Source organism: Anser brachyrhynchus (genome assembly GCF_964034855.1).
Source record: "Anser brachyrhynchus genome assembly, chromosome: 5".
In the NCBI taxonomy this organism is placed as follows: Eukaryota; Metazoa; Chordata; class Aves; order Anseriformes; family Anatidae; genus Anser; species Anser brachyrhynchus.
Window position 1 is genome coordinate 19,516,791 of NC_137699.1, and position 25,328 is coordinate 19,542,118.

The window sequence follows — 25,328 nt, forward strand, 5'->3', positions numbered from 1 at the left end:
GCAGGATTATACCAATTATTTGCAGCTTGTTGTCAGGAAAAAAAATATTTAGGCTACAGTTATGGGAGCCAGGAGGTAAAGACACTGGGATTTCTACTGCACGCTACTTATGAAATCATGATTGAAGTTAATGAGGCAAATTTCTCTCCAAGCTGTTAATTACTGATCACCTCTGAAAGTCTTTGTGACTCACTAAAAGATTTATTTCCTCCTCTCTTTGGTGCAGTTCCATAACGTCATTATTTGATGCTGCTAAGTGATGGGTGCTTTAAGTATCTTCACACACTGACGCAATGTACAGGAACTGTGCTAAACTAGAAGGTTTGTTCCACTTTGGGAGCAGGATGAAACGTGTAGGAGATGTACATAACAGTACAGGGAATGGCTCTGTGACCATCTTCCCCCCCGGGATCTGGTAGCTGCCTGTGATAGAAAACACGCAAAGACTGATTAGCATATAGATGTATACACCATCTGCCACTCCTGCGCTAGCTCCAGAGTAAGAACCTGTAGGTATTTAGGCTCTCCGGCACTGATGACTATAAGCAGCCTGCATGGCTTCACTGACCTGGGGCTGCAGAACTGCTCCCAGCTACAGGCCGTACTTCGCGCTTTCTCAAGGCTATGCCAGCCACCTCCTTGGCCCTGAAGTGACTTGTTGAGGTCTTATTCTTAAAGCCTGATTTTATGTAAGCCTGTACAGTATTTTTCACTTCCATACACAGCCATTCCTCTCGTGTCTGATAGCTCATAATCACGCCGAGTTCTGCATCACCAAGTCTTAGGACCTCCTATTAGGTCCTATTAGGATTTAGGATGCTGATACTTACATGGGCCTGAGCATGTTTTCCCTCTAACAGCTGTAGGGTCTGTGGGCATGGGAGGGCTGAGTGGCCAGGTCTCTGCACGCACCAGAGATCTGCCATTCAAGACCAACAGAGGGCAGAGGTGTCACACATTGCCTTGCACATCGTACCTTACTTAAGCACTCACAGAAAACAGTCTGCAATAGAGACGTTTCAGTACTCACAGCTCTGTTTTTCTTCTGCCAAACAAAACTCAGAAAGCCTTCCTGGACTCGCATCTATCCCCCTAAGGTTCTGCTCAGAATTCTGATTTGGTCTGTGGCAGAAATCAATCCTTAGCTTGCTAGTGTTTGATTTGTGAGTTTACAGGCTGCATTTTCTATAAAATAACTTCAAAGAGAAAAAAAAGTTTGTGACTTTCTTTTGTTCCTTTATGTTGCTGCACACAAGACAGGAGTTCCATGAGGAAGCGGTCCCCAAAACAGATCAGAGCAGTAGGGAACACATGCCATGCATTTGAGGAGTGTGGATCTATCTGGAAATTTTACGAGAAGGTCTTGCAGGGTGTCATCATTAGTTATCAGTCAGCTCTTTTGATAGATGGAAGTGACAGCTTGTCTTTCAAGCAAGCCTTGAAAATGTGGCTTATCTGTGATACAGAGAGTAAAATAGAAAGGGCTGAGACATTTGTGTGCTGTTCTGGCCGAACACAAGTGATATAAGTTTGCACAGACTGGGACTGAACTCCTTCTCCCCATAATTTTGCATGGCTGAGGGTCTCAGAGTCCGACAGACTACAGGGATGACGTACAGGTTTTGTAGCTCAAATACAGGTGTTGAGACCAGCTCTTTTATGGGCTCCGTGAAGCAGATCATGGCTAGACCACGATCTAGGATTGGGACGCCAAACAGTGAAAAACTTCCCAGTGAGCCAACAGGTAGAAATAATAGGAGGGGATGCAGGTATGGACAAGCTGCAGTGGGACAAACTTCGTTTGGTCTTGGTGACGCATTCCCTGCCCACGCAGATCCTCTGTGTACTGTACAAAAGCAGAGGATTAAATACTGATACTTACCTGCCACTGCTGGCAGATAAGGCAGTCCCAGCAAGGGGAGAAAGGGCTAAGAAAAGATCAAGGGTGAAACAGAATGAAATTGTGTGAGGATCAATAATCTTGGTGCTGGAAGAAATAATGATAACACATCAAAAGAGATGTCACGTCTTCGGAAGACAAAGAGAGGCTGCACGAAGGAATTAAGCAGTGGCTGATACGCAGTCCTAAAGGAGAGGAAGCGCTGACCAGCGCTGGCAGCGGTCAGCAAAGCCCACGTCAGGCACACAGCATCTGTAGGGAGCAGAGGCACTGAGAGGGCAGTAGGCCAAGAGGCAAGAACAAGGAAACGAGCAGCAGTGGGTCTGAGTGGGTCACCAGCATAGCTTCAGCACAGGGGGCCGGCTAGGAGCCAGAGAGATGGATAAACCGAGAGCTCAGTAAACTGGGAGAATTCAGTGCAGGGGCCCAAGCAGAGAACAGCGAGTATGGGAGTGATTTTGGTCGTGTTACAAGCAACTAGTTTATCCTGTGTGCAGAAAGGTGAACAACAAGGAGTAGCCAAATTACTAAGAGAGATGAGGGACTGCTAAACAAACAGAGTAAGCATAATAAAGGTGCATACTGAGGACAATGAGCAAACTAAGATTACTTTCTAGAGATTTGTGGGCAATGTTATGTTAAATGTTAAAAGGTACGTGTTTTCTGAGCAAAGATGGTTGGAGACAGACCTATAGCTTGGAGGGTGGAGAAAGCACAGGTCACGTGGAAGGTAATTTCTGCAACCAGCAGTTTGCTGCAGCCGGTTAGGGCAGAGCTCATGTTCCTTCACTAAGGCCGATGTTTTGCCGTGGCTAAAAAGTGAAACCACCCGATTGTCATGAAGCAATTGAGGACTCTGTTTCCTGGAGGGTAAGCTACAACCACCTTCATTTTATGGGCGTCGTTTACAGTCCCATATTATTCCTTTCACTAGTTAGTGATAAAGTTAGATAGGGTTGCCTAATTGATGGATTTTGTCCCTAGTTTCAACAGGGAACAATTCACTCACATTTTTAGACACAATTACAAACTACTTGTGCTTATTTGGGGCATCTAGCTTGACACACTTTAAAAAGGAGTAATGGCAGGTACTGTCCTGAATAGCAGGAACTTTAAGGCGCCCTGACTTGGACACCTCAGATTACGCAATGCCAGGGCTTGTAGCTGTGAAAGACCTCGTCTAATTGGAGGTAATTGTGCCTGCCCACATGAACAAACGGGGTACTTCTGGCACAAGGCAACAGCTGGGTACTGGTTCTGGGCACACTCACACCCTCCAAATGTTGGGGCACAGTGGCTCAGACAAGCAAAAAGCTTGTCAAATGCCTCTGCGCATCCAACCTCCTGCTGCTGAACGTTTCCAGCAATACTGACACAACGATGCTGTTTGCTTCACATGGGAGGCTCTGTCTCCTGAGATATCAAACCACATTTTGTCCTCCTTGGTTACAGACATCAGTCCTTCCCCAGTATTGATTACCAGGGGGTCTGAAGGGACATGTTGGTTCCCAAAAGCCCATGTGCAGTCAAAAAGTGGTGCTGCTAAGGTCTTTTCCCAGCCAAACTCACCAGCGGCACTGAGGTCTCTGTCGTGTATTTTTGGAATGGAAACTGCTTGCAGATGGCTTTATTTTTGTGTTAACAAGCAATTGCTGCTTGGTATATCTATGGCTGGTAATTTATGTTAAACATATTTCTATCTTACTGAAGTGAAAATGTAAAGATTCTTGCATGGATTTCACTGGTGTTCAAGACTGAACAGGCCTTATTTTCACTGCCAAAATCTCACAAGATCAGCCACGTTGGGACAGGGGTTTTGGAGAAAAAAGAAAAAAAGAAGAAAAGATAAAAATTGAACATGCAGACATCCAGTCCCTGGCTCAGTCAGGTTTTAGTAGGGACACTAGGGACAGCATAGGATGACTTTTATATTATTTTTTTCTTTCATCACCGTAAAAAGGAGTGAGTAAGATGGTTATAATTTAAAATCATATAATGTTTAATGGATTTCTGGGATTAGTTCAGCAGTAATCCCAAAGTATGTTTTGATCTAACATCAAATCAATGACAGGGTGGAGGGAGATTGGGTCAAATTTTGTTCTCAGTTACCTTGGTCTAAATAGACATGAAAGGGATTACACAGCAATAAAAGTGAGCTGAATTTGCTCACTTTAGTGAAGCTAATGCTTTTTCTCCATGCTTCTCAAATTACTGCCTGGTTAGTTAAAAGGAGATGTGTTCAAAAATTGATCACAGAGATGCTGGGGATGAAGCAACGTTTTAAAAATTAATGCATATTTCTCATTTCCTAATGATCTCTACCTGTAACTTTAACCAGTCCTGGTCGGTGAGGAGTGTGATACGGTTCTGTGTAACTGACATCCTAAACTATTAGAATTTCAGCCACATTTAAAAAAATTTTGTATGCTTTTGTGGTCTTTAGTCATGACATGCGTAAGTCACCTGCTTCCGCATTGGATTCTTTTAAAGCTTGAAACTCCATTGAGAAAGGAAGTGAGTTTGGTAATCTGAAGGTATTAAAAAGAAATCAATAAAATGTTCCAGCTTGCACCAGCTCCCTGACCTAAAGGCTTAACACCGCTGCAGAACGAGCCTAGTGCTTTCCTCTACCATGCATTGCATGTATGCAGCTCAGCCCCACTCCCTCGCTGGTAATCCCAGCAGATCACAGACCACATCTAGACATTCCTCCCAGCAGCAGGGCCTGCCCGAGCCTGCCTTGTCCTTGTCCTGGTTACCTGGGCACTGCATGCTTCTGGGAAAAAGGGGAAAACAATTTCTTAAGGCACAAAGGCTTCAATGAAGAAAGCCCCTCAAAAGAGGAGGAACAACAGAAAACCAGCCCCCATTCCCCTCTCTGCTTAGCTCTTCTGTCACGCTGCTCTGGGACACCCCCACCCACCCCACTCAGGAGAAAAGGGGAGCCTGCCCGTCCGCTCAGTCGCCCCGAAGCAGCCCAACAGCGCCATTCACAGGTGCCTGTGTTTGCGCTGGCCATCCATACCCCAGTGGAGACGCCTCCCTAACTCGTGACCCGCCAGTCCCACGGAGACCCAATGCCACCAGCTACACGGGGCTCTGTTTCTGGGTAAAATTTTTTTCCCCTTCTTCAAGCAGCGGTTGCCACACTTGGTGGCACTTGGTGACCTCCGGGTGGGGACGGTCTGCAGGCTAACAGCAGGACAACTGCAGAGCCACACCAGAGCTCAGACCCCTGGGTCTAGGCCTAGTATTTTAATCCCAGTGCCAGCCTTCTGTTCTAGCTCTGAGTAGTACTTGTGCAAAGAAAGGAGGGCGAATGCGGAGGGGACAAGGGAGGACGACTCATCATCATTTCTGCTACTGTCAAGTTTTATTTCCCCTTTTTCTGAGGCTGCTGTTTTCCATCCACATACAGACACGGCCCATAGCTCAACCGATGACTGGTGTCTACTGGCTCCATTAAAAAAAATGAGCGCTGAGACATTCTGCTGTATGGCAACGTGATAGCTCTAACAGGGGGGTTTGGGAGAGCTGTCCCTTTGCAGCCAGAATGAAAACAGCAAGTCTGGGCCAGGACCTTCACTTCTGCAAGTCCCCTGCACGCTCCTAATCCTCTCATCAGTGATTACCTTCTACTGATTAGCGATGTAAGGGGTAACGATTATTACTGAACACAAAAAATAATACTTGGCATTTACATAGTGCTATTCAACTGCAAAGTGCTTTACATAATTAACTATGCTGGATTGCCTCCACTGCACCACTGCAATAGTCTATTCCAAAATAGTTTTGAAAGATACATGTGAAAAGCAATTATGCAGAGCAGTAAAGCTGGCTCTCTGGGAGTGCCATGCTCCTCTCCTCGCTACGCAGCGCCGGGAGCACGTGGGCTGTACGAGCGCGGTGCTGCCAGGACGCTGCGTGGTGCTCTTGTAGCTGGCCTGTTAGAAAAGAGAGCGACTTAACAAGACTGCAGGTGGCTTGCAAGGTGGCACTTTCCTGTTATCTTTTGGGCTCTTTTGGGGCTTAAGAACTCACTGACGTTAGAACTAGCTGACGTCTGAAACTTATAAGACCCGCTTTAAACAGTAAGAGGTTTCAAGGCCAAAGGAACCATTAATATCATCTAGCATCATCTGTAGCACTGCAAAGACCACAAACTATCAAGCCCAAGCTTGTCGCTGAACAAGACCATTTATTTTAGAAAAAAAAAAAAAAAAAACCAAACTGTCTCAACTGCAGGGAAGGAGGATGCAGCATCCTGCTGCACAAATGGCATCTTGCCATCAAATATCTGTAGCTTGTGTTTTCAGCTCTCAGATCAATTGCAGCGCTCCCTACTTTCAAAAACCATTTCCCTTCCTGCTCCCTTTAAGGACTGCAATCAAAGCACTACTTCATCTTTCCCTGGTTACATGAAGCTTTGTAAATTTCTCACCATCAAGTAGATTTCCACAGTTCTGATTATTCTGGTATATCTTACTTGAATCCAGTCCAATTTGTGAACATCTCGAAAAAAATGTGGTGGATAGGTGAATTGGACATACCAGAATATATTGTTGCACCAATTTTACAGAAAGGAAGCAGAAGCTTCCTTAAATCCTCCACATAATGTTTTTTCCTCCACCTTAGATATATATCTAATACTTCTTGGGGTGTCACTGAAAACAGATTAATATTTACCACAAACATCTTAATATTAGTAAATTTTGTTCCAGAATGAAGTTAGTGTGAGGGGGCAAAACTTCTATATTCTGTTTGAAATAAGCAATGATATTAAACATTTTATCTACATTTCATATGACTTACTGTTGGGCCAGCACCTCAAAATGCATTTCTCTTGTCTGTAATTTATCCCTTTTCATACAGCGTAGTGTTGGAAGAGAAAAATATTAGGAACTAACGCAAAATGCTGAGTCCTTTGAAAGATAACAGAAGGAACCTTCCCCATGCAATTGCTAGGATGCCGGACCAGGAAGGTTGTTTGCTGGACCTGAGCTGTTCAAGACTTTCATATGCAGTACTGTCACTGCCAGCCTGCTGCTCTCAATATGGACAGGATCTACAGCCCAAAAATACACAGGGATTAGCAAACCAATTCTTTGGCTCTGCTAGCGACCCTGAATTTTTTAACTTCCCACCTTCCTTGGCAGCCTGCCACTCCTGTTATCTTATATTGTATAGAAAAGCATATGTGAATCTTGAACACGATCAGACTGAAAGATGTACAGTTCAGGATTTTACTAAAGTAAAGGAAGAAAAGGGAAATTGAGCAGGTTTATTGTACCAGAATGCGGTAGGTTGCCCATCCATCATCTTGAGTAGTTCATTTAACTTTGGAAGCATTGGCAGAGGTTATCATTTCTGGCCAATTTAAGGCATCAGAGGCAAGACTAGAGCCCTGCGTGTCTGTACCATGCTGGCGCCTCTGGAGGAGAATTCTGAGAAAGCTACAGAAGATTTTCTGGGTGAAACCAAGGTGGCACGGGTGCTTCTTCCTAAAGCTGAAGAGAAATTGAAGCACTTTTCCTCATTCAAGAAGGAGTACTTAGATCAGAAAGATCACACCCAAGAGAAATAATTGCACTGAATATGAAAAGAGATGGACAGAGCTAATAAACCTGGACTGTAAATGATGGCGTTTCCTCAGCAAGCCAGACAAGGACAAAAGGAAAAAGCCAGCTACGGAGTTCAGCTTAGCCTTATGAGACAAACACTGGCAAGAGTGTTGTCAGAGAATCAGAACGATGCGACAGCGGTGGCAACATAGCAAAAATCATTCCCAGCCCATCTGTGATGGAGGATGACTGAATTCTGCTGGGAAAAAATGTGCTGACTGCAGGAGGAGGTTGCAAACACCATGGCCAGCTTCCATTTTGTGCTAGAGGAAACCAACAATAGCAACAAAAGGAGACAAGACAGTAATGAAACAGGTCTGGAGTGTTTGTCATTACGCTATTGCTGCTCGCTCCGACGTAAGCTATTGCTTTGACTTTAAAGAGAAGGTGACGCTTGCTTCCTGTTTGACCATCTCCTGCACTCTCTGCACGGCAAACTAAGTGATATTTAGGTGTCAACAAAATATAAATATGTAACAGAAATTAGCTATCCTAGCCAAAATAAATAAACAAAAATCACCATTTGTTACAAACAGCAGTTTAGTTGCTAATGTGCTGATTGGATGTGAGGAAGAGGTTGGCTTGGGATCTGGGGGTCTAATTAGGTCTGCACATAGAATATGCTGTTCCAGAACCCAGAGGGTAGAGAGGAAGGGAAAAAAAAAGCTTAGACTTACATCTGTTTGAATGATGCTCCATGCATTAGTTAGGCCAATGTTTCCATCTGTCCCATACAAATGAAGCCCTTTCTTCAGATCACGCTGAGCATACTTGTCAATCTGAAACAACAACAAAAGACACAAAACTCAAACTTTGCTGAGTACAACTGTTCAGAATCAAAGTGCAGGGGGGCACGGAGATGTCAGACAATAGTCATAAACTGAAATAAATAAAAAGTTAACTGACATTTCCTAAAGCCATTCTCCCCTAGAGCTGGTGTCTATTACAGGTATCTGCAGAGAACATTAGGAGCTCCTGTTCTGAGTTAATGGTCGTGTTTTCCATTGCAGACCTCCAGAACGTCTTTTCCCTTCTCCCTTAACCACCAAAGTACTATAGAGAGACTGGATTCAGTTTAATCACTCATTTTTGCAAATGAGACCTATAAATGAAAACTATCATCTACCCATAGCATTTCCTTTCAGCTTAATATCTTTCTGTTGCGAACAAGTTCCCCGCAGCATCTTCCATTTGCTTCCTAAAAGATCAACAGCAGCACTAATGTTGTAGTGATGCTCTGAACTGTGTTCATTATTTTGGCCAAGGCACCCCACTTCTTACACCAGGATGGATGTAGTTATACTGAAGCAGCAGGGAAAGAGCTATCCAAAATTCAGGACAGACGGGATGTAAGAATTTAGCTACTAAATGGAGCGGCTCTTAAATAAAGTTCTGCTTTAGAGGCCTTTGCAGTGCTCGAGAGTTGAGTCTCTCTCTCGGGTACAGCAGGCTGCTGTGGGGCCCACTGGTCACCAAGAGAGCATCCGAACCGACTGCAAGTGCCTCTCTCCCAGTATAACCACATGTACACGTTTGTATAGAATCAAGCAAACAAAAAAAGGAAGGAACATTTTTATATTACTGTTATGCATATTCACAGCTTAACCTGATTTTTCTGCTGTAAACGCAAAGCACTGAGGAGCTGCTCAGATATGCCCATCCATTCCCCCTCACTGGGTGCTCCTCAACGACAGCCGAGGTACAGCAGGAAAGGTGAGCAGACTTGTCCCTTCTTCTTCTCCATTAATCTGCTCTAAATCTGACTGAAAAATACAACACTACTCAGATCTTTTTGCTGCAGCAGTCAAAATGACAACCAAAATAAATTCACAGCTTGCTTCACAGGGACAGTCTAAGGCAACGCCTGCCTCTCTTCCACATCGGACATCAGACAGACCAAACGTATTCTTTGGTAATTGCGTCTCTGACACCAGTCATTCCAGCTAGGGGCATCCAAAGTGAAATAACCGATGCTAACTTTGAGTTAAAGCTATTGTGCTTCTACCATACACTAGGATTTTCCATCCGTGTTGTTCATACGGAATTGTTTTTGTTTGCTCCTGGAAAAAAAGTGGATGCAAAGCATTTCCCACAGTGTAAAAGAGGAACTTTGAACCCACTACGTCATAATCATTACGGGGTAAATGTAAAGTTACTCAACGACACGACTCCACGACAAACTATGACTTCAGAAGTTCATCACAATGAAGAAATCTCTGCTGCACGTGCAAAGGTGGTGCTAGGTCTCTCTGGTTCTCTCATTTCCTTCTTAGAGGTTTACTACCACCAAGCAGAGCCACTGACAGAATACAGCTCTGGGGTAGTACAAGAAAAAGCTACTGCTTACTCTCAACACCTTGACTGTCAAGCAAGCACTTTCTCGCGGATGACTATCTTGAACAGGAGGTGCTCTGCTCCCACTACAATTATCATCGAAGCTGCTTTTGATTTTACGCAGAGAGAATACACAGTCACTGGAACATTAATTAGAACAGAAAACCAAATCTGAAAGCTATTATTAAGCTTGAAGTTAGCTGAGAAAATTACAGGCAATAAATGATGAAGTTACATGTGTTTGGGATTCCTAGCCTTCTTTTAGGAATTAGACTGGGCTGGGTTTCAGCTCTTCACTTACCCTCAACTCCCTGTGCCGTGTCTGGACCTCCTGTGGTCTCGAGCAGAAACACCAGAAAGGATGGGTAGGCACAGTTGTGCTGTTAGCTCAAGAGAGGCTCTGAAATTTAGCTAGTATCCTACAGAAGTAGTGAGGTAATTCGATTGTTGAAAAACTAATTCAGAAAGGGACAGGTGAAGAGGAACAGCCTAGCTGAGGGCAGATATCTAACTATTAGATTTATTGCCTTGAAGACAAAAGAGGAAGGTCTATTTGGAATATTAATTTATCAGACTTAAGAAAATCTGCCCTGCCAAGTGAGAGAGCTATGCATCAACCTACAATTCCCATCACCGCTAATCTGGAGGAAGGGGGATGAGGTCAAACAAAACAGTGATGCTTCTCTGAAAGGCACGTGGCATCCTACCAGATGCAAAATGTGAAGTTTGCACTTCCGCACTCAGATTTTGATTTGCAAACCGATGCAGTGGCTCAACACGATAATCCCTTTTACCCGGGCTCACAGGCTGCCCTTGTCAAGGCAATCTCCATGTCCTACTTGAGATCAACGATGTTTAATAACTTGCAATCAACATTTATAAAGTACTTCAACATCAGGAGTAATGTTTTGTTAGCTCGTGTGTGCTTTAACACGGTCTCAATAGACTGCCTCTCCATGAGTTCCTGCTCTTCCTTTTTACCTGCAGAAGATTCACTAATGAGCAACTTGCAGAGGCAAAATGAAAGCAAGCCCTCTCCTTCTCATAAAGTTAACCACTTTTCCCTGCACAAATAGTATAAGAATTTTATGTTGTGAACACAACTGGCAACAGACTTCCACATTTCAGAAACGGAGTGAACAGCAAAACATTGCTTAACAAAACAGGCATTACATGACCAGTTCCTGCACTAGCATTTCAAAGCATCAATGCTTTGAAATCAAGTCCCTTCACATCAATTCATGCGCATTGTATGACCCATTATTATTATTTGTTGGTTTAAAAAGAAAGTGTCTGTTTGAATATCTTGCTTAGAAGGGGACATAAGCGTTTTATAACCCCACGCTGTATGTGTGTCTCATTTCCTTCTGTCTCATCTCCAGGCAGTCTCTCGACTGCTTGCTTCTCTGCAAGAGGCAGGCATACAGATGCTGTGAACACTACCTCCAGATTTCTTTACTTTTTTATTCCATGTCCACTGACATGGGAAGCTATCTAGAAGTCTTATAGTTTAATATATATACATATACACATACATATACAGCTTTGTATTTATTTGAGTGACTGTAAATGTAGCATTTTACATAGTCCTCCTTTATATGAGTTTCTAACTGATCTTCTAACCAAGTGTGCTGTAAATGCACCAAAGAGTGCTGTTCTCTGAAGAGCAGCTGATTTAAAACCTTTTTCAAAGAGTTACTCCTCAAAGCATTCACACTCTGCCGTATGCTTATGCTAGGGTCAAAAAGGTGCTCGGCATCCCCCGCAGCCTTTCACCCTGCCAAGCTGATACGGCTGCGCCGTAACTCTCACCTCTCCGTACGATTCTGCCTGCCTTCACCTCCCTGCAACCCCGCTGAGTATGGTGGGGATCCAGAAACAAGGGTGAAAGTTTTGACCTGGAAAAACTCCTACAGATGGGCTGATGCTCCCATGAGAGACAGGAGAAAAACTGCCGAGCCTGATTTGAAGACAACAACAAATTTGGTATGGTGAGAAAATGGATGTGAGAGTCACCCCTCGCGCTGAGCACAGAGCCCTCAAAGCAACCTTGTGCAGCACAACCGAGAGAGCCCTTTCTATTAATGTGTGTCTATTAACTAGTTGGTCTTGACACAGAAGCAGCCTTGAACTTCTAAGAGTCCAGACAAGGCATTAAGCAAGACCACTTCCCTCATTCAGGCCACAAGGAGTTCAGGGTCCACGTGCAGTCCTATTAAAAGCACATTAGTCTTTGCTCGAATGACCTGCCTGCGAGGTTTTAACATGGACATTTTTTCTTACCTAATTGAAGCGCTGTTTGAAGCTCTAGACACGTAATTCCTACTGGTTTCGATCAGAGTTAAGCAAAACTCAACACCTACTTTTGGAACATGACTGGCAAACCCTCCTCCAGTTCATTCTGTTTCCTGCTAGCCTGGATTTTGTTTGTTCCTCAAAATATGTTTGGAATAGCAGGAACTTTTAAATACATCTTTATTCTAATTTAATTGTATATTTGATTTAAATGAAAACTCACAAAACACTCCCGGCTGCCTCTTTTTCTGCCTTCCATTTGACTTTTTCCGCAAATGATCTTTCTGAAAATGAAATGCTGCAGCAGAGTGATTCATCAAGTCTGCTGAAAGGCGATCCCACCCAGCATTCACCAATCTGTCAGCTTCTCTTGTTTGTCTCTGCGCTACCAGTCCTCAGCCGGGCAAAACGTCTATCACAAAACAGGGGCTGTAAGTACTGTATTAAATATTCTGCAATTCGAATCTGCTGTGTTCTCCCATACACAAGCCATGCCTTTGGCAAAGCATAATACTTGTGAAGGAGCACAACGAAGCATAATAAAAAACTCTCAGCAGGCAAACCATTATTCTAAATGAGATGCCTATTTTTAGTCATGTGGATTTCCGTAGAAGAAAGGGTTTCTGAAAGGTTAGGCAGTAAGAACCTTTTATCAATCTGGAAGTGAAGCAGAGAAAAATTCTTCTTCTCCTTAGGATTCATCAGGCAAAAGATGAGAGGAGTGAGCTTCTACCTGGCACCACTTCCATGCGAATTCCTGCAACTTCTGGCTTCAGTCACATTGGAGGTTTACTCCTGTTTGTTAACATCACCAGGTTTCAGTGGCGTTTCTGCTAAGAGAAGTTCAATGTGTCCTGCTGCTCAGTGTGGAAATCCACTATAAAGCAGCGCAAGATCACCACTTCTTAGAGCAGGGCATACACATGGCTAGCACTTTACCTAACGTCAGATACTGTTCCCACTAAATGAGCACAAATATTTTCCCACCTTCTCCCATCAGAGCCTAATTTGGCTCTTCAATATCTCATTGCCTTATTAAAAAGACTTTCTAAAAAACAAATGATACCACTCTATGGTACACAGGTCATGTGCAGAGAGCTTCAGGCACTGAAGTACAGCAGTATCTGAACAAGAGGAGAGCTGCAGGACCTGTGGCAGGACTGGAGAGTAACTGCAGCCGAGGTCGGTGGCTGGAAGCAGCTGATGCAGCGAGGGAGAAGGGGCAGGGATCTGTCCCAGCCTCATCTACATCACAGCAGCGGCCAAACGTCCCTTACACACACCTTACTTAAACCTGTGTATAAATTCAGGCCAAGTTAAGAAGTGGTTCCTTGGGACAGCTACTAAAGCTGTAGCAATTCACACGTAAGGCTTGTTTTACTCTCGGTTGTGTCCCCTCTTTGCTTCGGAAATGCAGAGCCCACGAGGGGAGCTGTGGCTGGCTGGCAAGCCCAGCGCAAGGCCAGCACCCTTCAAGAGGACCAGGAGCTGCCAGACTCCTCCTTCCCTTCCTGGTAAAAGCCACGGAACTGCAACAACAAGTTGTATCTGTGCAGAGCCCAGGCTTTGCCAGTATTTACAATCGGTATGATACAACTCTCTGATTAAGCTGAAGCCACAGTGATACTGAAGAGCGAAATCCTTTCTGCTGTCCCGGCACACTGTGAGGCCTTGTTGCAATCCTCTCTGGAGGAAGGGCCAAAAGCAGCCTCTTGGGGAGATCTTTCTTTATCAGCTCCTTTTCAACTCGCTGCCAGCGTGAGATGTCACTTACATTCTGGCATAGCCTTTAGGCAAAGGCCAGACAGAGGATGCCTGCAGCAACCCCAGCTTTCTAACCCGCAGGTAAATAGACTTTTAATTTCAAGCCTCAGTACTTCTCTACCACATCCTGAACGAAAAAATGCCACCCAGCCAGCTCCCAAACTGGACAAAGCCACTCAGCAGCGCTTCAATATAGGTAAGTAAATATTCCTGACCTTTCTGGTGATTGCTTCCCCTACCTCTCTGCCTCTCCACTCGGGTAGGAGAAGCTGCAAGGAAATGACAAAATATCCAATAGTTTCTCACCAGGCAAAACTTTAAATGTAATGCCTTGATGATCATTTTCTACAAATAGCAGGGAGTGGGAAATCGAATGTAAACAGAAAGTACCTGATCTATAAGGTCATTTGTGGGAGCCCTCTTGCCTGCTAAGAAGAGACGAGATTGATTGTACCAACAGGTAAGGCTTGTTTTAAATGAGATGTCCCCAAGCCTGTCTATAAGAGTAAGAAGCTCAGGGCAGTACATGTTTTCTTCAGCCCTGACCTCCTCGTACCATCTGCCTCTCAATAGAAATCTTGTAAGATTTTAGGATAAAGACTACTGAGCTAAGTAAGAGGCATTGCATGAGTTTTGCTGACATCTGGCAGTCAAGGGACAACAGACTCATTTCTTGTCAGTGCCACCAGTGTTACACAGCATCTCCAAGATGCTTTAGTCAGCTCTGGGAGATTCCCCCTTCCTCGCTTTCTCTCCAGATGTGAAACAGCTCCAGGTCTTAACATTTTCTTGTAATTTCTTCCTTAAAAACAGCAAGCTGCTTGCTTACTGAATTTTCTTTTCCTAATTTGACTGTAAAAGCCTACCTCAGGAATCAAACGTTTAGGAATCTTCCAAGGTTGCTGAAATGCTTATTGACTCTAGCCATGTTTGATACCAGCAGAGATACACCGTCACTGGCTGCGTAACTTCAGAGGATGACCGGAGAACAGAAGAACAGAAGATCCTAAGAAATGATCTGGCTGTGGGAAGTAGCTGTGCGACAGGCTTCCTATATACTCCTGAAAAGTCATGGCTTGTCTTGTGTTTCAGTTCTTTATTGATAAAACAGAAGATATCACACTGCACTTGTGCCACAAAATTCATCACAAAATTTGGAGCGAGCATTTAATACCAAAAACTACCTGGGACATGAAGCCCTGTACAGAATCTGAGCTAATTAACGGAGTTACTGACCTGAGAGGGACAGTAACCCTCCTGACACTGAGAGGGTTAAATTGAGGTCCAGCAGGAAGCAAAAGAAGCAAGCAGGAAGCCTGGAGCAAGAAGCTGGTGAAACTTCGAGTCTCCCACCACAAGAACCAGGAACTTGCAGTAGCTTTTATTAGAAAAAAACTAACAAGGAAGCCAAAGAGCTTGGGTTTTCAAATCTGTTTTTCTGGGGTCCGGGGTTTGTGCATACAATTAACTGCAGTTTCAACAGTCTTCTGCCCCTGTGCACCTGCTTGTGCTCAAAAGCAGGTGTCAAGGCACCTGACACGGCATACAGCTGAGGCTGCAAGAGAGGCAGCCTCCGAAACATCCCTGTACTGTTCATACCATTAAAACACCAACAAATCCCAACAGCAGCTTTACTGTTGCTTTGTTTTAAACAGAGATCACAAGTATCACAAGTCACTAGGCTTTGCCAATCAAACTTCTTGTGCAAGAGCAAATTCACGTGTTTTCAGGAAACCACAGCTCATTTTGTTCAAATGTTTCCTTTAAAGTTCAAGGGGAGAGAGCTGTTTTCTCACAAAGTGGATGTTTAGCTACCCGTCATTGCTGGTGTAAGTGGAAAGTACACTTTTCTTTAGCCAAGGAGGTCACTGCAATCTAATCTGCTCTTATCCACAGCAACAGCTGAATAACTTGTGCATCAGGTCCCCAAGCTTGTTTAAATAAAGCATATCATAACTAGCCCAGAGAGAAGGGCTCAAAATATTAAGATGCACATTCTTAGCTTGATACAGACTTAATCCAATGGTGCAGCTGACTACTTATTTAAGAGGATGGGTACATGCAGCTCTCTATCCTCTGTGGCACCCTGTGCATTGAGACTCCAAAGTGAGACTGTCCTCCACCTCCTTAAAAAAAAAAAAAAAACTCAGCTCATTTATTTTTAGTGAACCTGGGAGTAAGAGCCTTGAGCATGAATTCTTTGCTTGCTGCTTCTTGTTTTAGGGTAGTTTGCACGGTGCAGTGAGCATGGGGAAAGGGCTAGGTAAAACCATGCAGGTAAATCAAATCAATTACATACACAGAAGGCTAACACAACTAATTAATTACTAGGACATTAAGTGAATTCTTCTAGAGCATTATGCATTTTGAGTGACAAAAGTCTCACCAGCATATTGGAGGAATTTCCATGAGAGAACACAAAGGTGCATGTTTTTTGTGAAATACAGAATTATTAATACAGCACTGTGGATGCTTTTTATGATGATTCTTTATAAGAAACCTTTTGTTCACATGTAAATAAACTCTTCTTCAGGTTATTAAGCTGGCTGGGGAAAATGATACTAACATCCTCAATAGCAGTGACACCAGCAAAGTCGGGTGCTGTCGTTACCCAGCATCGCCATTTCCCTTCCAGAATGCAATTTCCCTTTGTCGTTAGGTTTTCTCCGTGTACTTGCTCCGAAGATGACTGACTCAGAAAAGATCTGTCCCCTTTTTCCAGCCATGTGTCCCACCAGCTGCTGTTCTCAGCTATGCACATCATCAGGAGTATCAGCCTCGTGTCCCACAGATCTCCCAAATGATCCTCAAAGCCTTTGTCTCCTTCGGGTGTCAACCCTCCTACTTACTCATTTCCCCACAGTAAGAGTAATTCCTTCCCTGCATGTCCCAGTAGATAGCAATTTTGCCTTGATCTTCACTGGCTATAGGACCACTTCTGTGCCACGGTGTAAAGACTCCTCTGAGCCATGTTCATGTATTGAAATCCCATGTACACGGAATCTACAACAGCAGAAAAGGGAAATGCCCGTTCTTTCAAAACCTGTGCTTATGTTGAGAATAATTCCAGGATATCTGTATTCAGCCTCTTTGCCTTTTTTCCAAGATACTCACTTTCATTTGTCCTCAACAGCCATCAGTATATCCTCAGATAAGTAAATTGGGAAGGATGCTAATTAATGTGATACATGCTGTTTAGCCTTTGTTTGCCAAGAGACATGAAAGGTGGGTTGGACTTATGTTTCAAGTGCTAACAACCTGTTATCTCCATCTATGCAGACCAAAAAAAAAACCCTAAAAAAAGCCAAATACCTAGGGATGTACATGTCAATAGAGCTTGAGATCCAATTAGCTGCCACAAAGGCTTCAGAGCGTGCAGAGGCAAACTGAAGCAAGGAGACAAGCCTCTTTCCTTGTAGGAACTGATGACCATTGTGCGATGATATATTAGGCGGAACAGTGACATTGGACACAGACTCCTTTGCAGATGCTGTGTGCTGAGAAGGGGAAAGCCAGTAGGTTACTCACAGAGATGAAGGACTTGGCCACTTGCCCACTAAGCCATTTGTTGCAGCCTTCCCATGGGATCAACTGTAGTTTCAATTATTTACGATACTCATTTACTTAGCTTAAAGGTGAATGAGAGGGCTTTCAAAGCAAATCTACTAAAATATCAGGGGAGGAATGATAGCAAAGGCAAACCATACCCTACGCTCTCCCTGTGCCAAGAGAAGATGGGCCAGTCCCACAAACCATGTTAAGTGGGGGCTCTCTGTCAAATTCATCATCCAAGGAACCTCATTTCTTCTTAAATTCACAACTGTGATAGGAAAATATAAGCCAAAATACAGAATTTCTCCAGTGCTGTGAAGTAAATACATTTCTGAGCAAGTCACAACAATTACACCCTACCTAGATCTGAATGGTGGCACCTGAATTTTGCTGGAGGCGATGGGAAAGGCACGTAAGCTCCCCGGGGTTTATCACCAGCACTGCAAGTGCCACCTCCTGGTGGCAGACCTGATCTGCCAGGCCTAGCATTGTCAGCTCCACCAGCAATTAGTGACCACCAGGGTAAGCTGTAAGGCAAGAGGGGGAGAGGGCTGATTACATCATGTCCTCAGGGGAAGAAGTGTTCCTGGTTCCTTAGAACAAAGAGTCTGGTGATAAACCACCTTTCTCTTGCTGGAACTACAATACACATCGAAAAAATAAAGAAAGAAAGAAAGAAAACCAAAACAGATTAAAGCCCACTGTAGGGTTAATATCTGTTACTCTGCCTGGAGAAACTTGTCTGAAAAGGCAGGCTGGCAGAGAGATGCTGTGGATTGCACGAACTGTGTCTTCCTAAATCCAGGGACCGTTAGTCCTTAGGGGAAAGTGAGCTATGCACACAGCCTGCTTTATTATTCTTAAGATACGCTTTCTCTGAAATGAACTCATTTTAAATAAATAATGCTGTGAGGAGAATTACCACTGTCCTCAGAGGGAACGGAATGGCAGGCGAAGTCATGCTCGTGACAGCAAGCTTTATGCCTACCATGGGAGGATCTCTGCTCAGCCTCCAGGTGGGAGGACTGCACATGGCAGCCCCAGAGCAAGAGGGTAGCAGAAGTCCTGGCTCTGGGGAAAGGCATGCTTGGAGAGACAGAGGGCTCTGCGGGAACACTTGGCTACTTTGCAGAAACTCAGCAAGACCATTTGAAGAGCTGCCAGGCTTTATTCTGAAGAAAATGGAGAAAGATCTCAATATCCTCCTGGCGAAACACCAGAGAAGGTAATTATCTCCATACCTACATTTTCTTCCTTGAAAATATGTTCTTTTCTTCTAATCACACAGACATACACTTACAAGAATCAAAGGTTACGTGAAATACCAGCTCGTCAGCTAGTAGAAATCTGCCTGGCTCCACGATAATCAGTGGAGTTGCTCGCATTTCTGCTTACTTGGCATCAGTCACATAGGCTCTCCAGTGGCTCAGAAACATCTTTCTATTGGAGTACATGCAAGTTTGTAAACCATTCCCTCTCCAAAACAGCATTTCTGACATCGTGGGAGTTCTGACCTTCACAAGCAACTGGAATTACTGTTTTTAATCATCAGGTAGCTTTTAAGTGGAGATATTATGGACTGGTAAATAAAATGTCTTGGAAAGCTAGTAGATGACAAAAGCAACAGAAGTGAGTAACTGCTATTAAATGCCTCTTTCATTTTAACGAAACAATTGCAGCTCTTCACCGTATACTCCATAGAAAACAGATTTTATCGTGAAGGGAATGATTTGGGACTCAGTGACTGAAACGAAAACTACATGGAGATTGCTTTCCATAATAACAGAAAACAAGCACATAAACAACCTGCCAGTCACACTTCCATAACACAAAATGCAAGTTTCCAACATCCTCTCTATTTCTAATGATGTCACAAAAAGCTGCATTTCTCTCATGAAGTGAGGCAGGTTGAATGGAGAAGGGAACACAGTTGTTTCGCCACATGTTAAACAGAGATGAATGGCAGTGTCTTCATACAGACAGGGTACTGGGGGCCTGCAATGTTTCCATACAGAACCACTAAATTATTGACATAAAATTGGCGTTTAGTAAATGAACAGCAGAAACCCTGCTAAATGCAATAAATCTGGATGAAAGGAGAAACTGGAAATCTTGGAGAAAGGTTCACCTCAAACTGCTACTGCCTGGGGAGCCTCCTATACCCCAGAATGTGATCCATTCATGGGTCCCGAGTGAGATTATGATCTGAGCCACCCTCACCTAACCCGATAAAACCCAGGCATACTAGTAAGCTGTTGGAGATCACTTTACCAGATATAGCTGGACTACAGGTAAGCAGACTTCCCCAGTGAAAGGGGATCCCCGTGTTGTGACAGAAAATACTCAAGAGACCAGTGAGTGACTTGCTATCACCATGAGGTAACATAAAATTATTCACTTTGCTAATGTTTACCAAGTATGTATGTAGTAACTGATTTCCTTGAGTGGAATTGCGGGGTGGTCTGTGTACTTGGTCAGAGGATCCGAAACCGTGGCAATACCAATGCCAGCATTTGCCCCAGGTGCAGGGTCGAGCAGACCTGTGGCACTCCAGTTCAATTTCACGGTGTCTGAAGATCCCCCAGAGTTGCTGGGTCTCATTCAAACAGGGAAAGGAAAGGGGAAGGAGACACAGTCTGGGGCGCCAAGAACCTCCTGCAACAACAAGCAACTTTGCTGCCCAGGAAGAGGAAGCGATGCTGTGCTTTTCTTCTTTGATTATTGAATTCTAGTGCTCGTAAAACCACTAAAAGCCTGACTTCACAGCCTGAAATCTTGTACCGTAATACAAAACGTACTGCATCAACGTGATGCCTGGCCTATTAAACTGTCCCATTCCAAATCCAAAGGAGTCACTGTTTAGGAAAAAGGAAGAAAATTTGCAGAGTTGGTCCCTCTCGGCCTGGCTGCCTCTCAACAACAGAACAAGGTCACATCTAAAAGTATATAGAGAACTGTCTACAATAATCCAGACTCAATCAAATCACTGCCGGCCACAACACCATCTCCTTCAGATGGCAATCACTTTTAATCAGTTCCAAGCACAAGCTGCATCTTAATCAGGATCCTTAAAGGGCATATCTCCACTGGATAATTTCACCTTGAATTAATTGACTGCCAGTCACCTCGAGGTCACTGACACATTTGTAAAGGTTAGTTTGGACAATCTCCAGACACCTCGGATTTGCTTCTGAGATCAGGCTACAGTGATATTAGCTGGGCACAAACACGTACGTAGTGCCCAATATCACCTATAAAGCCACACAAATTGCCTGAGGCGACTGCCACTCAATCACAGGACAGCCCTTTGGTGAGTGCAAGCCTATGGCATGGGTTTTATCCTGTCACCAACCTGCTATGCTAATTCGTCTCCTTTCTTTCTCTTCCAAAAATCCCTCCAGTCCTAAAAGCTTTCTGGCAAGTAGGAACAGAACACTGGGTTTGTTTGGTTTGTTTTTCCTGTTTATTTTGGCTGTAACATACACCTACCGCACATTCATACAAATTTTCCAGAAGAGGACCTGTTTCCGAAAGGTTGAGCTGAAGACCTGAACCAAGTTTCTGCTTCTACAGAGGGCACCAAGGTCGTGGAAGTGATCTGGGCAGACTGAGCCACTGTCAGTTAGGATCTGGTTTATTCACCAACAGCCTGTCAGAAGTGTGAGCTATCCCTCAAAGGAGTGGAAGCTGAAAAAAAGGGTTAAATCTGCCACATATGACAATGGTCTCAAGAACCCTTCAGGGGATGCTCTTCAGCATGCCTCTGCCTTGTTTTGTACTTACTGCTTGTGCTTCTAACTTTTCATCTTAAAAATCAAAACGAGTCCCTCTTTCCTAATTAAGAGATTGATTTTTTGAAAAAGAGAAGCATTGATCCCATCTCTTCGTAAAGCTGGACACTGTCTTCTCTCTCTCTTCCCCCTTGCACGCTTTGGTGTCTAGGAACGCTGGCGGAGCTAGCGCTGAGACCTTTTTCTCCATGGGGTCTCTCTCCACCCATCTAACTTACTGCTTTCAATGCCCCTAAATAGCTCCAATTTCACTGACATTTACTAACAGCTTCAAGGTTTATGGGGGCATAAGAGAAAGGAAAATCAGTGCAGCTATACTGAATGTATTTAAAAAAGTAAAGTTACAGATAAAGAACAGTAATAAAAACAAGGGATTTATCCAATGGGGATTTCAGTGGGTTCTTGACCCCAAGTTCTTTGCTATCTTTCTCATTGCCAGGGAAAGAAGTAAAAAAATCACTGCTAATAGGATTTTGTAGATAACACAAAATTTGCTGTGCGTTAAATAATCTACTGAGACCACTTGGACTGCTTGGTTACAGGGCCTTGTGGCTTATCCAGCCAAAATGCAAGAACAGACATTTAGGAACAAAGAAGAGCGGTCACACTATGAGACTGTAAGACTCTGGAAAGCAGAAAATCTGCAGAAGGACTGAGGGAACGAACACGCTCCGAAAGCAACGCTTCCAACTTGAAGGGGCAACAATCATGGGTGTATTTAGCATAAGCTGAATAAAGGCTGAGCTGTATCAGCACTGCTGCGCTGCAGGACTGACATTCATGCTTTTAGAGATCAGTGGAAAATTTGGAAAGATTTCAGAGAAGACCTGCAAGAAAAAGCCAGAGAAGCACGCTTTGCTTCACACGGCTAACGCTCTTGGATAAACTAAGCAGAGTGGAAGGGTTAAAAAGCAGCCTAATTGCAGCCTTCACATACCTACATGGAGAAGCAATTCTCAACAGTAGACAGCACTTTAATCTACCAGAAAAAGACATAATGAGAGTTAATGGTTAGAAGTTTAAGCTAGACAAATGCAAGATAGAAACAAGGCACAATTTTAACTGTGAAAAAACAATCTTTGGAACAATTTATTGAGAAATGAGGTGCAGTCAATGATGTCTTTAAATCAAGGCTCAAGAGTTTTGCAAAGTTATAATTCAGATGTATTTAGTTTGATGGTGAAAATACTGACTGAAATGCTATGGATCATAGATGACCTTAACAGTTTCATCTGGTCTTACAACCTCTAAGCCCTTCCAGAAGGTTACAGGGTTTTCCAAGGACAGGGACTTTGTTATTCATGCCAGATTGTCACTCTTGCCCTGCACCTTCAACTTTACTTCAGATCCATCCTGAAAGAAAAGTTGATAGAAAACAAGTCAATCTATTTAGCACATCCCGCCTTGGAGCGTCAGGCACTGCTTCTTTTAAACTGGCACTGGTGATTTGGAGGCACAAATCGTGCTCCATCACAGTCCAAAGTCCCTGAACAAGTGCAGGGAAATATCTTTCATTCCCTCCTTTGACAAAGTCAAAACCCCTAGACACACAGCACAGAACGCCTTCGATACACCTTTCAATAGTCAAGGCCAGGTGAAAACTTCTGTCAGCCCAAACAGCTCAGTCACTTTGGCTCCTCTAATTCTGCTTGCAGTGACACTGCCTCTGTCCTCTGCCCCTCACCTGTCCTCCCAGCCCCTCCTCGGGACATCGTGCAGCATGGCCAGGCCCATCTCCAACATCCACACCCAGGTAACATCCTCAGCCTCGGGGCATCTGGCTTGAATCTCAGTCTATAGCAGCCTGGGCTGGGCTGAGCACGAATCGCAGCAGCGAAGGCCACTCACTGCCATGGAAACCAATGTTCACCACACTCCCTAGTCGTGCTTTGGTTTTGCAGGAGCTTTATTCTAGAAAAGCATCCGGTTCACGGCATCCTATTCAGAATCCCATTAACTTTTTTATTTGAAAAACTCCCATCATCTAGACTGTAACAATTTCAGAAAACACGGCGCTGCGATTAGCTGCGGTGAGGCTACCTGCCACTCACGACCCAAAGCACAGGAAAAGCTCACATTCAGTCCGATGTGACCGTGACACGCTTTGGTGCTCATTTCAAGCCTTAATATAGACAGACCTAGATCGATAGCAATAAAGCTCCTACGGGACAAAAAGATGTTTGGAGCAGGGATCACAATTTTCCTTACCTGATCCTATAGGCCTAAAAACAACAGCGGAGGCCTCCGGGTGTTGCTGTAGTGAAAATAAAACATATACACACAAAAGTGCAAGCTGTGAATTTTTTGGAGGATACTGAAAGACTGTGGGGAATTCATAGCAACGTTTATAAATGCTAGAAAATGTAGCTTTTAGCAAGAACGAAAATTAGTCTGAGACTTGTTCTGCTGTTTATTCATTGTTCACCACTGATCATTTAACACACTTTCTTCATTCTATCACAGGAAGAAAAAATACCCGCTTTGGCCAGGATGACAAACTGCACAAGCTAAGTATTAAATAGCAAAGAGCCAAAGAGAATGGTTTTTGAACAACCTGCATGCGAAAAACACCAAGCCAAAACCAAACCAAACCAAAAAAACACCCTACCACAAAGGTACTCACTGAGCAGCATCAAGGAAACTGCAGGCTGGGATTAGCCTGCAAATGAGTCACTAATCCAAAGGAGCGATTGTATTTTTACATGTATTGTATTTTTACATGCTTGTATTTTTATCAGTATTGCCAGCTCTTGGGATACTTTCAAAAGTCACATCATAGTTTCATGGAGCTTTGTATAATACTCCAGCTACTGTATCCAGCAGGTATAGTAGAGAATCTTGGTGTTTATTAAAAAGTGGTTTATTGTAAAATGTTGAGGCTTCATGATTTCCACTATTTTTTAATATTAAAAACCAAAAAGCAAATAAAAACAACAAACCAAACCAACGCCCACGAAATAGCCGTGCTTGTCATTTTGCCTCACCGTCAGCGTTACTTTGCATAATTTTTTATGCTGAATGCAGTCAGCTTCTCACCTCGGGCACAGTGGCTCAGCTCCACAGGCTGATGATGTGGCTATTTAACAGATGCTGCAGCTACCTGGTCTATTTGAACCGGCTCCGAATCTAACAAAATATCCAGTACTGTATATGCAGTAGATTCACCTAAGCATCAAGAGTCACGTGGAGTCGCTAACAACCATTTAGTTCCTATGACACGTGGGTGATATTTTCCCCCATCTGATCCTATGTAGTGACCACGTCCTCTCTGCCATGTACCTCCAAGAGGAGCGGCATCCAGCCCTCGCCCGAGCTGCTTGGCGATGCAGCACAGTCTGACAGCAACAGCTGGGGAAGTCTTTGCTGTGCCAGCTCTCACCTTCCTTGGGTTTGGCTGCTGGAAAATGCAGTTATCACAGAAAGAGTAGAGGCTCTCTGTCTGTGACAAAGTTTATTTAGCTGTGATTTCATTTCCAAAATAGAAAAATGTGCTAGTATCAGGTGTTTTTTTTCTCCTACTACTAAACCCAGCATAGTGTTGCTGCATTTCTTGCTATCACATCCATGAAGACAAACAGAGCAGAAAGAAAAGCCAGTGGCCTCACAGATCTTTCTAAACAACACAGAAAACATACAGACTATGTAATTTCAGAAGACTGCATCCCATCTAGTATTGCTTTGGAACATAAATGCATGAAGTACTCCTCTGAGTGTTGCCTGGGTCCGTGGTCAGATTCCAAATCTCCAGATTTTGGAAGTCAGCAAGAGAAGCAGCAGTGCTGAAACCCAGTTGGTGGCACTGGAAGTACTGCAGCATATCCACAACAGAAAAAAGAAAAAAAAAAAAGCCACAACACTTGAAATGGGTTGTATCAAAAGGGCAAGGTGCCAACACATCTGACAAGGAAAAACTCAGAAATCGCTGAGCTAGAACCCAGGGATCAATGGCGTAGGAGTCAGAGCATTTGGAGGAAGAAAGGCTTTGAGGCTTATATGCAAATATGCAAGCTCAACATGCTCCAGTGAAGGAGCTCAAGACGAGGTGACAGTGCTCACTGCTGTCACCAGAGA

General features: G+C 43.9%; 1 protein-coding gene across 9 annotated transcripts in view; it reads right to left on the minus strand.

Moving 5' to 3' along the window:
• Positions 1-25,328, minus strand: part of TSPAN4 (tetraspanin 4) — a 407,111-nt gene that overhangs the window by 5,965 nt on the left and 375,818 nt on the right. For all 9 annotated transcript variants that reach the window (XM_080593874.1, XM_080593877.1, XM_080593879.1 and 6 more), the window contains one exon: positions 8,199-8,300. In XM_080593874.1, the coding sequence (XP_080450000.1) occupies positions 8,199-8,300 (102 nt within the window). The remainder of the gene's footprint in view (positions 1-8,198; positions 8,301-25,328) is intronic.